This window comes from Chelonia mydas, chromosome 1 (assembly GCF_015237465.2).
Source record: "Chelonia mydas isolate rCheMyd1 chromosome 1, rCheMyd1.pri.v2, whole genome shotgun sequence".
In the NCBI taxonomy this organism is placed as follows: domain Eukaryota; kingdom Metazoa; phylum Chordata; order Testudines; family Cheloniidae; genus Chelonia; species Chelonia mydas.
Window position 1 is genome coordinate 285,111,830 of NC_057849.1, and position 17,561 is coordinate 285,129,390.

At 39.2% G+C, this 17,561-nt stretch overlaps 1 protein-coding gene across 13 annotated transcripts in view; it reads left to right on the forward strand.

Annotated features, from left to right (window-relative positions):
- GRIP1 (glutamate receptor interacting protein 1) overlaps window positions 1-17,561 on the forward strand; it is a 546,608-nt gene that overhangs the window by 305,639 nt on the left and 223,408 nt on the right. Inside the window, exon 1 of one of the 13 annotated variants that reach the window (XM_043548286.1) lies at window positions 2,007-2,493. The exons of the other annotated variants lie outside the window; for them this stretch is intronic. Within the exon in view, the coding sequence (XP_043404221.1) occupies window positions 2,439-2,493 (55 nt within the window). The 5' untranslated portion in view covers window positions 2,007-2,438. Of the gene's footprint in view, window positions 1-2,006; window positions 2,494-17,561 lie in introns of those variants that run through there. 13 annotated transcript variants of the gene reach the window in all.

Here is a 17,561-nt window from a genome sequence, read left to right on the forward strand (position 1 = left end):
CCTAAAAAATGGAAGATTAAAGACAGGGTAATAATTGATGACATGATTGGTATTGAGACTTGAGCATGGGCCAAATCACATGCTTTCCTGAAGGAATGTTGGCAAGTTGCCATTTTGAAAAAGATAATGACACTTCTGTCAATGATGGATCCAGTGCCTCCCTCTTTGATTTCATCATTCTGTAAGGGCAAGGCTCCAAACAGCAGTTAATAGCTCAACATTTCACAAGTACTTTCAGGATCTCCATGAATAACACTGGCTGAAACCCATGTTTCCCCAACCCACCACACACACGCAGCCCGTAACTTGTCACAACTCAGCAATTACAGAGACAGACCACCCAAATCCCCCACACTGTGATATGCTCAAATCTGCAACCAAGGGACATCAGACTGACTACTGCCTAGAATAGTTCCATTATTTGGAACTTCGGGCTATGGGAGCTGAAAACAAGACTGGAGAAGAGGTAAGCAGATAGCCTCTCATCAGCTTCCAATGAAAACAAAACAATCTCTTGTTAGTGGGTCTGTCTACGACATTGTAGCTGTGTTGATAAACTATGTCTGGTCAGTCTCTTCAAAATGTGGGTACTGCTACAACCAGGAGGGATAGGATGCCCCTAATAAGGGGGAAATAAAAAAAACAGAGGAGTGGAAATTCTGATTTAAAATTGAGAAAGAAACTGATCTGTCTGATGAAGTACTTAGAGCAGTGGTTCTCAACCTTTTTTCATCTGTGGATCTCTAGAAAATTTCGAATGGAGGTGTGGACCCCTTTGGAAATATATTCTCTGTTGTATAGCTGATTTCTGTTCAGTCAGTTTTCTGTCTTTCGCCGACCCCTTAGACATATTCCATGGACCCCCAGGGGTCCGCAGACCACAGGTTGAGAAGCACTGTCTTAAAGAATAATCTGTTTCCCCTTTAGAGTTTCTTTGGATGGCCTTTTCCATGGCAGCTTCCAGAATTTTATTAACATTTACAAAATGTATGGCTTATGACAAACATTGTCCTATTCCTCCCTGCCACTTCCCCCCCATTCCCCAGAAATCTAATACTACTTCTATCCTTTAATCCCCCAATGTAGCACATGTGCACCTTAGCACCAACTGATCAAATTAACTGCAACCTTGGTTAAAAATGTCAGAACAGACCCTCACTAATTTTAAAATAGAAGAAAATGAACAGGACATGGAGTATATGAAGCCATGTTAAATGTATTCCCAAAATGGAGGAGAAGGGGTGATAGATTAATAATTAATGTTTTAAATGAACAGTGTTGACATTGTCAAGTGAACCATTTATCTTTTGGACACAAATCTGCCTTTAAAGTTTTATACAGCTTTGTTTAAATTTTTGCTTTTAAATTCACAGATCCTATGTTGGGTTTTGTCCGTTAGAAAAATTGTGGTTTTTTGTAAAGGTACAGTGGAGCTGTCATTTAAGCATCATGTTTTACTTCATTATTATGCAAATGAAATGTTCAATTTCTCTGTGAATGGAGATAAGAGACTGTAAAACATCTGAAGTAATGGAGCAATATTGTGCCATACATAAAATTTGGTAAGGTTTGGATAGATTTGTTATGAAATGGGACAAGTTGATTCTTAGATGCCCTAAAAGTGGATCTGAATTTCTTTCCTTTTTTTTTCTTTTCCCCACATTTGAGTTGGGGAGGTTGGGAATTGGTGAGTGAACCCGATTTATTGCATATTTTCTATGCAGCATCATTTTATTTATTTTGTGTGATCAAATGCTTCATGGTCCTGCCCACAAAACTATATCCCTCTGTGCTCTTTCTCTCTGATCTCTTGCTTCCACTACCTTAATATAATTATTTTAAAATTATCAAAATGCTTTTCAGATGATAAAATCAGGTATGCGGATAGTTTGGTTTTTTCCCCTACCTTCATATAATGTAAAATCTAAATCCTTTAAAACATATTTTTCATTTTAAAATATTCCCCCTCAAAACTAGCATTTCTACTCTTTTGTCGTCTTGTTCAGTGCAAATCACAAAGGAGATGAAAGATGTGTAAGGGAGGGGGGGAAAAATCCCTAAATTTGCTGAAATGCATGGCCCTTTGCCTAGAACAGAAACCAGCGCTCTGTGCGCAGCAGGGGAATGTGAGAGAATGGCTCCGTCTAGTATCATTGTTCGCATTTTATACTATTTGATGCTTTGTAGTTGCTAAAGGAACATTGCATTTTAAGCCATTGATCTCGTACTGCAAGTGGTGGTGGTAGTAGTAGTGAATGACACAGCTTTGCTGGATGACATGAAGCTGATCTCTGCATCAGCCAAGAGGAATTAAGCTTTGTCACTCCCCACTGGGACTACCTTTCTTCTGGTATGTGAGCGAGGAATTCATATGCTTCTGCTGCATCCAGCAGAGCAGAGCCAAGAGTATACTTTACCACTGAAGGCAGTAAGCAAGAATGATAGCTGTCTCTTTTAAATGCCGCTGTCAGATTCTGAGGAGACTTGCTAAAGGTATTGTGCTTTCCTTGTTATTCGTTCAATGGCTCTGTTGCAGCATTCCATGAATATAGCCTAATGGTTTTACTTTCAAATATGACTGCCCTTACAATTTATTGTCAGACAACAAAGAACTCTGTGAATATACAGGTAAGGATTTTAATTGAAAGAGTCCCATGTCCCGTGATGTGTTCATATTAGAAGCATAAGATAGGTTTATGATTTCATTCCTTAAAAGGGAATTTGTTTTTAAGTCAAGTGCTAAAGTTATTATGGGGTATTACTGTTTTTGTATTCTTGCTAACTGATCAGTAGAAGTCTTGCATGTGTTACTATATATTGTATGTCACTGAAAGCAGCTAGATCTAGAACCTGTATCAAAGATGGAATTTTTGAATTGTTGGTGTATTAGTATTTATACTCTCTCATAAGGTGTTTCTCTGCATGTTTATAATATCTGAGCCAAAAAATGGGTTGTACATGACTAAATATGAGGGGGTTTGATAAATTGATGGCTTTGATATGTTGTTACCCTTGTGAAGTTAATTTGCCCATTATAGAAGCATTCCTTTTATGTTGTCATGAATCACTGTTGCCTTCAGTTTGATCTGTCAATACTCTGAAATGTTATTTGAACCTTATTTTGTGTCCTATTTGTTTTTTAGAGCAGCTATTTTTAAACCTCCTTGGGAAAAAATGTTCCTTTTCCAAAATGAGTAAAATTTAGTTTGTAAAAAATAGCATTTTATATATTAAAAATGCCAATTACTATTACTATCAAATCCTTGTACCATCTCTGTGTAAAATATCAATGCTAAAGAAAAGTTTTTTGTAGTAACTTCTAACATTATAGTAACAATGTGTAGCTGCAAGAAAATGAGAAGCTTTTGTTTTCAGACTTAGTTGTGTGAAACAATTAATGTTTATTACTATATTTGAAGAACTGTAAAGTCCTAAATGTTAATGAAACTGTTTGTATGAGCTCAGCTTGAAATATCAAAATTCTTTAGTTAGTCAGCAGTACAGCTCAGAATCAATTAATATTTTATTTTGTAGCAGCATGAAAGCAAATGTGTGTGATAGGTCTAGAACAATAAGGGGGAAGAGAAGAATTTTGTAATCAAACTTAGCTAATGCGTTTTCCTACTGTGTAAAATGTAATGTAAAGGCATTAGAATATACTTTTTTTCATAGCACATATCTTAAAATAATCTATTCTTTGATTGAGGGGCTCTCTCCTTCAAATCTGTGCCTGGTAATGTTTAATTTAGTTTAGTAAGTTTATTCTTCATTTATCAGATTGAAATTCAGTTTTTCTCTTTTGTTGTTTTGAGTTAAGGGAATAATCCTTTTTTCTAGTGAACTCTGTATAAGGCAGATTTTGGCACAATAATTTAGTCTGTTAGTGTTGAGAGTTGTTACGCCACTTAAATACGGTTACCTCTGGAATTAATATTCTCATACATCATACCCATCTTAATTCTTTTACACTTCCCATCACTTAGCAGAACACAAGCTGATTTTATTCTCTGAAATAATTTTAACTCTGTTCACTCCTTGCCCCAGTAAGAGTTGGTATGAAACCATTGGTTGTCTGCTTTGAGAGAAGTGTGCACTACACTTGTCTGCCATCACTGCTATTAACAAACCATATGCAAAAACAGAGAGAGAGATCCTCTTCTATTGGCTTCCAGTGCAACACATTTGAATCTTCCTCTCTTAATCTTTGTATCTTTTATTTCCATTTCAGTATTTAAGACATCTGATAACCTCGTAACATTTTTTGGTTTTGACTGATGCTCCCCAATTAATTTTCCAGCAGCTTGTGTTTGTTTGTTTTTTTCCATATAACTCAGCTCATTTAAAAAACAAAAAACAAAAAACCTGTTCTCCAGACAATAAGCTTAACTTTGGTGAAAAACAGTATGTGACCACAACAATATCCTGTCCACATGTTGTGAAAGAAGAAAATATTTTTCAAAGGTGTAGTTAGAAGAAGACAATATTTTTGTCAGGAGGGAAAAACATTCTAATTTTTTTTGTTGGTATCAATTTCTGTTGTGCTAAATCCAAGGCCAAAACCATTATTGTTCAGATAGACATCATAATTTTTTGTAACTGAACCTTTATGCCAAATATTATTTAACAATCTAGACAACTTGTTAAATTTTTCAAACCAGTTTAGAACAATTGTTCAGATGTAATTTTAAGGATGCAGTATTCTCTGCAAGAAGAAGAGAATGAATGATAGACACAAATGAAGCTCTTCACTGTGTTTGCAGGGCTCCTTGGCTTGGATGAAAAACATGTTTGGTGTCTGACAGCAAAAAATAGGCCTGTGTTTCTATCATTGGGAGTCTTTTGTTGCTAGCATTTCCCCACCATGTTCTCGTTTTTGATTAGACCTTTATTCTAATAGTTAAATTCTCCGCATTCTCTGGCTCTGATTTTACTTGTCAGCCATCAGTTGCGGATTAGTCAACATAATCAAGATGTCAGAGAACAATGATAGGTTTTTATTTCATCTATCTGGTCATAATATGCAAATAACTCTCCCATATGTAGTCAACAGTCTTTTGCTTTCTGCCTTCTCCTTCACTCTTGATTAAGCATAGCCTTTGCCACTGGATCCTCCACTTACTTGGCCCAATTCCATAGTTAAGCAGGCTATCTCCCTTCTGTGAAGGCTTTGCTCCTGTTTAACTCTGTCTGGCTAGTGTCTTCTCTGTATACCAATACTCATCCTCTGTGAAGTCCAAAAGGTCATTTCTTAGTCCTTTCTACTCTTCTTCTAACTACCTTCAACTCTCGTGTGGAAATGATATATGTATGACATATACTTAATTACTATATCATGTATTTTTAGTAAATGCTAGACATGTGTATGGTAAATTATAGTATGAAAATTACCACTTTCACATTAGTTTGTGAGTCAATATATGATCTCATGTAAAATGTATATAGTATTCACATATAAGTTGCATACATTTTGGTTCCACTTAATCCTATTAGTCACCTAAACATTAACTATAGCTATCACTACCTGGTGCTCAGCTGTGTATATCTTTTGACACTTTTAATGTTTCCCTTCTATCTTGATAAAATAAATTTGTAACTTCATCCCTGTTTCTTTCAGCTAAATATCTTTGACTGAATTGTTTCTGCTGAGCAACAGGAGAAACTCCAAACATAATTAGTCTCATTTGCCACTCTAACAGGTTAGAGGGATGCTGAGGCAGTATTCTGGGTAATTCTATTACGCTCCCCTCCTTCCTGTACCTCAGCTTAATTCTTTGCTGAAACAGAGGCCAGAGTTCTGTCTTTTCAGAACTTTTCAGATAGCTTTAAACAGAGTCAAATTCAGGCCTATTGTATGTAAAAGCCTGAATGTAGCCATTCACAGTTCCCAGTTAGCTTCGAAGACAGAGTACCATAACATTTTTTTTAGCAAACGAACGTTTAATACACACACAAACATTGTAAACGGTATTTGGAATACTCACAAAAAACTTTTTAAACAAAACCTAAAAAACAGTAAATCTGCTGGTGTTCTTTGTTGCAGTTACACGTTTAAATGCAAGGTTTCAGCATAACGTTTACACTTCTGTACATCAGCACATGCATATAAACACATTCCCCTCTAATCTTCTCACACAGAGGATTTCTCAAACTCTAGCATGTAGCCATAATATTTAGTGTGTGTGTCACCTGGATTCTTCAGAGCTTGAGGCTTGATCTACACTGAAATGTTCTATCAGCGTACTTGTGTTGGCCCGGGGTGTTAAAAAAACAAAACAAAACAACCCCCCCCCCCCATAAGTGACGGACATAGCTATGCTGACAAAGCCCCCAGTATAGACACAACTATGTTGATGGAAGAGGGCTTCTGTCAACATAGCTCAACAGTTCTCACCCCGTGGGCCGCATGTGGCCCAATTAGCACACAGCTGCAGCCCAGCTCATCTGTGTGCTAAAAGCCAGCCTGCATGGTGGGGTCTGGGTTCCCGGCTGCCCGGTGCAGTGGGGTCTGGGCTGCCCCAGCGCAGCAGAGTCAGGGCTGCTGGCCCGCCCCCCAGGGTCGGGGGTCCGAGGCTGTCACCCGGCCCTGCAAGCTCCAGAGGTCCGGGGAAGCTGCCTGGCCCCACAAGCTCCAGGGGTCTGGGGCTCCCGCAAATTCCGGGGTCCGAGGTTGGGCAGCTGGCCAGCCCCCATATGCAGCCCACAATGATAAATAAGTTGAGAACCACTGATGTAGCTAATGTTGTTTGGGGAATTTGTGTTCCTAACACTAATAGAAAAACTCATTCTGTAGGCTGCGTCTACACTAGAGGGCGGTACTGGCATAGCTATGCCCACATAGGCTCTGTAGTGGAGACGTACCCCGAGAAGAATGGCAGCATCTCTGTTCTTTTCCAGAGCCTTGTCAACAAACAAAAGTCTGGGGATCCTTATGGCTAGCAGCATTCCAGTCCTTGGGTTAATAGCTGACTGGTCTCTTCAGTTCTTGGTGAAACAGGAAATCTGTAGCCTTATTCAAAGTGATACAGGTGTTGGAATCCATCCCACACAGCAGATACGTCTCTTGGTCCTGTGTCAATCAGTCACTGAGTCCAGTGGGCTATTTAAACTCCTATATTTATAACTTTCCCATCCCCACTCACCTCTCAGACGGTGAGTGTGTGGAACCTACAATACTGCTTGCCCTCAATGAAAACCTCCCATATACCTTCAGAAACTGTCACTGAGCATGTTTAGTAACTGCCAGACCCTACTTCTGGATGTTTCCTGGCCCTCCTAGCAGAGTTGCCCAGCCCTGCTCTTTGCATGTGTGCAGAGACACTGTGTATTCAACCTGAAATCCTTGTTTCCTTCTCAGTGTTTCTCTCTCTCTCTCTCTCTCTTAGGACTTAAAAATCAAATGCTGCAGTATAAAGCATCTGTGTTACACGACTGCTGTCCTAAGCCTTGGTGTCACTTCTCCTCCCACCTGTCTTATATCTGCCTTAGCTATATTAATGCTTAATCGTCAACCGGGCCTTCATCCTTTTCCCTTGACTAATGCAGCTCCCTCCTCTATTGCTTGCGTGAGCTATAATTCCAGACACCATCATGTCCATATTACTTCCACCTGCCTTCTTATGCTTACAGAGCATTCTGCCCATAATACCAATAACTTTTTCCTCAAACATTTCCAGTAGTTCCCCATCAATTCAGGCTCCCATTCAACGTTAACTACCTTCCTTATTTTTAAAATCCACGGTTGCCTTTTCCCACTATTCTTCACAGACTTCGCCACTCTGCTCCCCTCCCTGGTCCTTCTGCATATCTGCCATTGACCAGAACATATCTAGCACTGACCAGTGTATTACTTTCCCATCATTTTGCTTCATTTGGTGCAAAAGTCACTGTAGCTGCAGAAGCTGCTATCTAGAACAGCCTTCCTTTCTGTCACTCTGAATCTCCCTCATACCTCTCGACACGCCAAGGGGCAAATGTGGGACCCAACGTATGGCAGCATGGGGGGAACACAGTTATTCATGAGGAAAACTTAATATGCTATGGGGTGAAATTTTGCGGATGTGGTCTTTGACAGTGATTTTTAAAACAATACTGGAGTGAAAATTGTTGAGTAGTTTTGGACTACGTGGGTACAAAGTGGTTTCCAAGTTCCTAAGGTTTTCAGGGGAGGAGTTCCCACATTTTGATCTTTTAAAGTATGCAAGACAGGTCACTGGAGTAGTGTCTAGTCACAACTTCCAGAATGTGGAGTTTAAATGGATTGTTGCCAATTTGTTGCAAACTTACAGAACTCTGAAGTCTTGGGGAGAAGTTGTTTCTTTTTATTTTATTACTTATCTTTTTTATAAAAAAGTAGAAAATTTTACTCCGTCCCACCAAGTTTAAAGGTTGCAGACTGGATTCCATTAACTAGTAATAGAGTTTAAGGTCCTCATATAAAGTCAGGATCCAAAAAAAACTATAAGGATCTAAACCAGCTCTCACTGAAGTAAATGGAAAGACTCCCATTGACTTCACTGAGAGTTAGCCTGGGCTCTAAAAGAATGCTAAAATTGCACAGTTAAGTACTTGAAAATTGGGAAGCACCACAGTTGAGGTTAACTCTGCTGCTTTGTGCATATGCTTAGTCTTAAATGACCTGACAACATAGTATTTCTAAGATAATACAATATGAAACCAATTTTTCCTCAACCTTAAATGTACATATATAGCACTTTGCAGTATTGTGTTATTCTGTGCATGCCAAAGAGTTTGTGAAAGCCACTTACGTAAAGTGCACACAGTAAACCATAATTACACAATATAGTGCATGTTATACAGCACATAGCAATGATGAAAACTTGTTGGCATTTGTAGGCCACTGAAGTTCAAAGCTAAATTAGTTTCATGGTTAACTGCCTCATCCACCGAACAGCACATTAAGAAGGTTTCACTGTATATTTGTGCTCAGCCAAGTTTCTCTGTTGTCATCATATTCCAAATACTTTGAGATGAGGCTAAAATGAAGGGCAGAGTGATGAGCTGTTCTGGAGTACAGAGCATGCCTTTCAGTTCCACAGATTTGCAGTGGAGAAGCTCCTATCTGATGACCTCTTATAGTATGTATGACAGGTCACTGGAGTAGCATCTAGCCAAAAACTTCTGGAATATGGTATTTAAATGGACTTATTGCCAATATTTTGCAAGCTAACAGAACTTTGAATTTCTGGAGAGAAGCTGTTTCCTTTTATTTTATAATTCCTTGTCTTGTTACTTTTTAAAAAGCATAGCAAGATTCATGTGAGGCAGTCAAGATGGTCAGGCACTTACAGAGGGGATAGTAGAATTGGATTCAGGCCACAGGCACTGACTTTTGGGTTTGTTGGTGGGTGCTCCCTTCCTCTCCTTCCTCCCTATGCGAGCAGTGGGCAGGGCCTCGGGGCAGGGAAGAGCCAAGCAGGGGCGGGGCCTTGGGGCGGAGTGTGGGAGGGGCCTTGGAGGGAAGAGGCCGAGCAGGGCCGGGGCATTGTGGCAGAGTGACAGGCAGGGCTACGGTCCAGACTCCAGAGCCCACAAAAGATTAATGCGGCCCTGTGGGTGCTTAGCACCCCCTGTATTTTTTTTTTTTTAAGATGGGTTCTTGAGCCCTGGAGCACCAATGGAGTCGGTGCCTATGATTCAGGTTATGTTTGGTTTTAATTTTTGTACGAGTAACCACAATAACTGATCTTTATGGCACAGCTGTTACAGTAGCACTGAAGAGCCTCTCTGACCAAAGCCTCTGGAAATAAAGCATATTTTCCTTTACTGCAAGCCATGATTTTTACCAGACTCCATAGCTTAATTTCCAGGTTGTTTTCCTACGTATATAAAAAAACGTTTTTCAGCATACTGTGACTAAAGTCTGTGTACAGTAAATAAAGTCCCTAACAACGCTCTTGATATTTCTGTTGGTGTAAGAGCATGGGTTAATTTTTTGCAATGTGTTCACAGGTCAGGTGCCTGATTTCAGGGTTTGAAACATTTACCTGACAGTTAACTGGGCAAAGACTGAGTCCACTAGTCAGGGTGCAAAATACCCTTGGCAGTGTGCCTAGTCAAAGCCACGCCCTTTGTACTTATTATCAAGTAATAAAACAGATGCATCTCATCACAGAGTGTCATTTTCTGAGCTTTCTTCAGGGTTTGTTTCCTTTCCACTGCATTATATTTGTTTGTCTTGCTTTCCTAACCTTTTGTTGTCTCCTTCTTTCTTCTCTCCTTCTCCCACTGCCCACTAAATTCTGTCTTTCCCAATAACGTGCCTCTCTTTTCAAACCTTTCCATCTCTCTCTCTCTCTCTCATTATTCCTCTAAACCCCACACCTATTCACATTTTCACTCTCATACACCTTTATGTGTATCACTTCATTCACTCATGCATGGGACTTAGAAGTCCTATCAGACACCTAACTAGCCAGAGGACTAAACCAGCTAGCTGAAGACGAGGAACCCGTTATGTATGTTAATATCTATGTGAGAAGCAAATCCCACTCCATTCTTAGCTACTGGGAGAGAGGATCTCTCCTGAGTAGGGACCACTAACTCAACTAGTGCGATGATTTTGTGATTGAAAAGTACTGTTCACTAAGATTGTGTCACGTGTCTAAAGTTCTACAGCAGCAATGGAAATATCTGCATAAATAAGTTCAACCAATAAGTTCAATTAATTTTACTCATAGCCAGTAGGAATCAGAATGTTTAGCTTTGGTCTCCAAAGTTAAAGTTAACATGTTACATTGTACATGTGAACTCCATCCACATGACACATCAGGACATAAGTGCTGGAACTATGTGTGTAGTTTGAATTAGCATCAGCATTTCCTAAAGGTTCTGTGAAATAGCCATTTTAACATTTAAAATTTTGGGTTCAAGGGTTCACTGTTGCTACTGATGCCACCTGCTGTAAATCGTATAATGAGCTGACATTGACAAGGCTATATGCTGAGACAACATAATATGGGGGGAAAGTGACTCATTAACATTTGGCTTAAAAATCTTCAAAAGGATAAAATGAAAAGGGTGATAAAGGATTTAGAACAGATGAAGAGGGGGACATATATCTTCCCCTAGAATTTCCACTGTTTCTGAGCATCATATTATATTGATTATAACAGCTGATTACTAACGTACATGGAAAATGATCCTGAATATAAATTCTAACTTAGCAGCCTTTTATTTTTAGTATATTTTTTGTAAAAAAAGTGAGAGGCTCATCAAAATTAAAAAAAAAAAAAGAATAAGCATGAAGCCTGCATTGGAAGAAAGAAGAGTATGCGGAATAACAATATTTAAAATTTGTCACACACAGATAATTCTAAGCATAGGACCAAATTTAGAAAGATAGGGACCCAAGTTACATTTTCAAAAAATTGCACATGTTGGTTGAGTTTTGTAAATAGGTACTTAGGTGCACAATTATTTGATTTGCATGCTCAGTTGGGCTTTTGCGCATATATCAGTGGGTTTGAGAGCAGCTGCCTATGTATTTTTACATATATATTTTAAGTGCCCACATTTGTAAATCTAGGCCCATAGTGTTTCTGGTCCCTTTTTTGTTGTTGGAATAGCATAGAAACCTATCAAGAGGAAGAGAGAATAGAGGGTTGGAGCAAAATTTTGAAGTTTCATTTGCAGCTGTACATAGGAATAGCCACATAGGCTGAAATAAGTGGACCACACAGAGTTCAGTAGCCTTTTCTCAGCAATGGCAGATACTTCCGAAAAAGGTGCAAGAAAGCCTGTAGGGGACAATCATGGAATAACAATGGGAGAAGTTTCTTCATAACCTCTCTGTTAGTGTTTGGTTTATACCCTGTATTATAAAAAATTGTCCCTTTTAAAAATATGATTTTTATCTTCTTTAAAGCACTGTGGATATTCCCTTTATTCATATCTAATCCTTTTTGGAATCCCATTAAGCTCCTGGCCCCATTGATACATTGTGGCAGTGAGTTCCACAGGTTAATTATATTTTATTCAAAAAGCATTTATTTTATCAGTTTTAAATATGTTACTTTTCAGTTCCATTGGTCATTTCCAAAAAGGAAGTTCTTTTGGCGTTGGTGAATGCTCATACAATTCCTGCTGCACCATTCCAGCAAGTAACATGTGTTGTCTTTTCTGGAAACATTACTTGCATTACATTCCAGGAGTAATGGGAGCCCAGATTCTAGACCCCACCTTGCTCTTAAAAAGCCTATCTTATTCAGAGATTTGAACATGCTTCAGAAAGTTGGATAAGTATGATTATTTTTATTGCCATTTCTCAGATGAGGAAATGGAGATAGAGTACTCATGTGACTGGCTCAATGCCACACAGCCAGTCAGCAGCCGTCAGCGTTAGACTCCAGGCCTCCTGGCTCCCATTCCTGAAATGGCCACTAGCTTTGGTAGATGATAGCAAATTACATGATTACTGTCCTGGATTTTTCTTTCTTCCTTCTCCCTTCCATTTGCGCTTAAAATGCTGTTTGCTTGAAAGAATTGTTTTAAGGAAGCTTTGAAACCCGCAATCTTTGCTTTTTGACAGCTGAAGGAGAAGGAAAGAAATAATTTTTTCTTAAGAAAATGTTCCTGCTGTAATTGCTGTTTAGGATTTCCAGCACTGCACATGTGAAGAACAAAAGAAGCAGATTTATTGTATTTAATGAGTACTAGTAGTTTGCAAGCATTGTCTTTTTGTTCACAAGAACACTTCGATTATGTTATGAAAAGTAAGGGAGGAGGGAAAAATTGTTTTGTTTCCCGCTCTAACCTGACCATACTTCACAAGTTCAGACAACAAATTTCTTGGCCAATGATATACTTAAGAATTGCAAACTGCTTCACATTAATAATTCAGGACATTTTAATTTGCAGTTATACACTACCCAAGCTTGGTGAAAGTTTGACAGCGAGCAAGAAGTGAAATACCTCCCTTCTCAGACACACAGTATTTCAAAGCAGATGACAGGTGGCTGATATGCTCCAGTAGATAAGAAAAAGTATTTACATTAATATACATAATAAGTGCAGAGATCATTTGAGGACACTAGTTCAAAATGGAATGCAGAATTGCATGCTTTCATATGGATTGCAAAGTTGGTTTCAAATTGAGGAAGGATGGTCCAGAGATAAGAGTACTTGTCTAGGACTTCAGAGATATGGGTTCAAGGCCTTGTGCCACCATAAACTTCCTGGATGGTCGTTTAGCCTCTCTCTGCCTCAATTTCCTTTCTGTAAAATAGCACTCTCCTACCTCATATGGCTGTTGTGAGGATAAATACAGTAAAGTCTGTGACTGCTCGGATATTATGGTAGTAGGAGCCAGAAAGTACCTAAGAGGAGAAAGTTGTTTAGAATATCGTTTTATTGATCTGGTAAATGTTGGGCTTGGGTGAAGGTGGCCCATCTGAGCTTTAAATAATAGGGGCCCAGAGTTGGCATACTGATGTTGTTATACATGCATCTTTCTGGGTTCTGGTCTGAACCTGTCACTCCAGTGACATAAAAGTGACCCGTAAACATTTAATGAATTTATCCTCACCATCAATGCATGTTAGGGAAGTTTGCTCCGTGTTTTATGGAGAAGGAAAAGAGGCACACAGAGATTAAGCAATTAGCTCAAATTCACACAGGAAGTCTGAGGCAGAACCAGGAATAGCGATCTCCTGAGTCCCAGTCCAATACAAAAGCAGGAATAGAGTGCACTTGTCAGACATGATAGGGTAGATTTTCAGAAACTGTCAGCTGACTTGTACTTGTAAAAATGTGTACAAAACCTACCTTTGCGTTCTCAGTTACCCAGTTTGCGTGCAAAATGCAGGTTCTACATGCCTAACTGCAAGTGTTTCTTTTCAGGCCAGATTGGCTTCCTGTTTATGCATATTTGGTGCTTAGAGGCATATCAATTTGTATAGTTGCTCTTCAGAATTAAGGGCAGAGTTACAGGGATGCAAGGGAAAGGGAGGTGTAGCATGTGGGGAGAAGAGTGTAATCTTCAAGAATACTTGGCACCCTAGTCATCTGCTGGGGCCCCTTGCCACACGCAAATTCCAACTTTGGGGCTATTTCTAGTTAGCAGGGGAGAGATGTCATTGGAAGGATGAAAAAGGAGATGAGTCATTATGGGCAAAATGAAAGAAGGAGGTGAAACTTTGTGAGGAAGTATGGAGGAGAGATATGAGTGTGGAAGAGGAAAGAAAAAAGAGCAGAGAATGAAAGAGTGAAAAATAGAGAAAATGAGGATATGACAGGAGGATACTGAGGAAGAAGGGAGTGATGGGGAACTCTGAAATAAAGCAGATGTTGCATAAGCAGAAAGAGAGAGCTGCTGTGGTGAAGTATAGAAGAAAAGAGAATGGTTCAAAGAAAAGTAATATCTGGGTGTATATTAAGGGTTACAAAAATGATTAGTTTATGGGAAGTGTTGGAATTATTAATATTTGAAATTATTAATATGGGAAACCACCAAACACTAATTTAACCATAAATTTCTTTATTAAATCCAAAGGCCAAATGGTACTTATGCAATTGTTCTAATCATGCCTAGAAGGCCCAAATAATAAGTAATTTACTACATCCAAACAGTAACAAAACATTTATAAACATTTGATCAAGATGCTTACAAACAGGCTAACACCAGGGTGCATAGACCCATGTTGGTTGACTCCAATGTGGTCAGGCAGGCATGAACAAGAGTTTACTTTTTTATACCCGTTAGCAATCAGATGATGTCATTGCCAATTACTGACTTCAGCTAAAAAACAGATTTGAGACAGTTCACCCTTATTTCCAGTCTTAATCCAGATAAGGTTTACAACCACCTTTCCTCCCCTTCTTCTTGCTGCCCAATGGTTTTTCCACTACATCTGGGTTCATATAAGCTTTAATCTTGGTGTGTGGGATGGGAAGGGCCATGTTGGCTCATTTTAAGACAGATTCTTTCTGTCTTATGTAAAACCATCTGCAGTCACCCCATCAGTCAGAGGCCTTGTTTTTAGAAACTTTCCCATATCTCATTAGTTATTCTTTGAACCAGACATCCTCCTTACTTAATTCCTTCTGGCCTTATAACTTGTTGATTTTGAGGCCTTTCTTTTCTTTGCTAGTCAGGGCGTTTCTGTACAACACAGATATATTTCCACCAAACTAACTAAACTTCAGCTAACTGTAATTCTTTTATTTCATATTTATCCTAAAGGAAGTTTAATACCAAAAAGGGTAAAAAAGAAAATTTTGATTTTTATTTATCTAGAGATGTCAGAAATATATACAGATGGTGGCTTCAGGTTATAGGTGGGAAAAGGCACCAATTCCTCATATTTCCATACATGATACAGGAAGAACCTGCTTTAGTATGGGAAGTGGGACAGTTTTGCTTGCTATGAAATATGACTTCAACACTGTTCATCATAATCTGTCCCCGAAGATGACTCCAGGATGTAAACAGACTGGGCAGCCATTTTCCAGCTAGTAGGAGGAGGTGGTGGTGGTGGATTGCCCCTCATTCTTTCAGAGGCCAAGAAAAGAATTATGTAAAAGGGATTCCTCCTTTCTATTTTAGACTTGCAGTAACAACTGCACTGTGGAGTGACAGAATTGTCTGGAACTTCATGGTGCCACAAAACATCTAGCGACTTAAAACGTAGCAAGAGATCCAATTACACGTAATCCCACCCCCCAACATTTTTAAAAGTAATTTCTAGTAATTTGTGGTCTTCTCGTTTTTCAAACATACACATTGATTGTTCCTCACTACAGACCATCCAGACATAAACTTTTAAACTTCAGTTGCTTTGAGTTATTTGTCAGCAAACAAACAAAAATCTTTTTTTTTCCAGTGGAAAAGGTACATATTAAATTAAAAAGTAGCTGAATATTTCGACTCAAATATTCCATGAATATTCCCCTTTGGGCTGTTTAGGGTGGTCTAGAGAGTACTTAATCCTGCCTCAGTGCAGAAGAATGGACTAGGTGACCTGCTGAGGCCCCTTTCAGCCCTACATGTCTGTGATTCTTTAAAGTTTCATCCCAAAAGGCAAAACATTCAGAAAGTTCTAATTATGGGGACACAGGGATTCATAATGCAAGTTTTTTTGCAACCTCTGCAAGATACCTTTGGGTACTTATGTGTAGCTTCCATTAATATTATTGTTTCTAAGAAACATCCTAAAAAGTGTCTTAAAATATCCAAATAACTTTAAAGCAGACTGATTACAACAAATATAAATTCAAACAGCAGGCAGTATTTCAGTGGAAAAAACCTTATTTTTGGAAATTACATACTCTCAGAAATGGATATATGCTAATCACTTCAATTTCAGTATAAAGGTTAAACTAGAGATGGCTATTTAGCAAATAAATACCAACTATTCAAATGACTGAATTAGTGTCATCAGCAAAATATAATTCAGGCCCATGTTACTTCTTTAGGAGACATTGACTATTTTGATCAAGCAGGATATTACAAACTTCTTAAAATGGCCATATTTGGCAGGAGAAGCCACCTCCTGTATTTGGATGTCATTTCCAAATGTCGAGCATGAGATGCAACCTGTAAGAGGTCAGGTGTGGTTTTGCCACAAGTCACATATGTGGGGCATCACATAGATGCTCAGACATAGCCAAGCCCTTTACAATCAATACTGCTGCAATTTCCTACCACATTGCAGGATGTGAGGTAACATATCATTTTGTACTCTGCAGCAGTCAATCAAAGATTGTTTTTGAGTCTCTGAAGAGGCCTGATGGGAGGACACCTGGTCCATATAAAGCACAGCAGGAAGCTACAGAGGAGAGGGGGATGCTCAGGGAGACCAGTGTGGAGTGGGATTCTGTGAGAAAGCTGAGACTGCGGGAGCTGCAGAGTGTTAGAAGGCTCCTGCAGGCTGCAGTGGAGTTTGAGGCACCAGGGGAAGAAGACTGCAGCCAGATAGGACTGGGAGAGCCTAGCTGAAGGCAGGGAACTGAGCTGGATTTTGTGAACTTTATTTTTGAGTTTTGTTTTGAACTTCTGTGTTGATAAATCCAGACCTAAAGAGGGGTGTGTGCACACACAGATGCCTTTGTAGAGTTCTTAAGGAGCCCTAAAGAGGGTAAAGAGAGGCAGGGTGCTGCAGAGGCACCCCTGGCCACAAGAGGCACATGGGAGGCAAGCTATCCTGTTACAAAATGTGTAAGTCTTTACAGGACCAGGACCGTAATATTTATATTGTTGTGGCACCCACAAACCCCAGTTTGGATCAACGCTCCACTGCGCTAGACAAAAACATAAGATGACACAGTTCCTGCCCCTAAAAGCTAAAATCCAAATAGGCAAGACAGACAGACAGTATATGATGCACGACATATAGATACATTGCTAACTAAATAGATATTTAGAATTAATGGAGATATAGGCAAAAACTTTGTGACTCTGCAGCGAAGGGTGGAAATTGTGTTTTTCACAATTCTTTCAGGGAAAGAAAACACAAAACGTAGGATCACATTGCTGTTTTTTCTAAGGACACAAAACATAGCGAACCTGGGAATTCCAAGCTGAAGTTCCACTTCACCAAATTAAA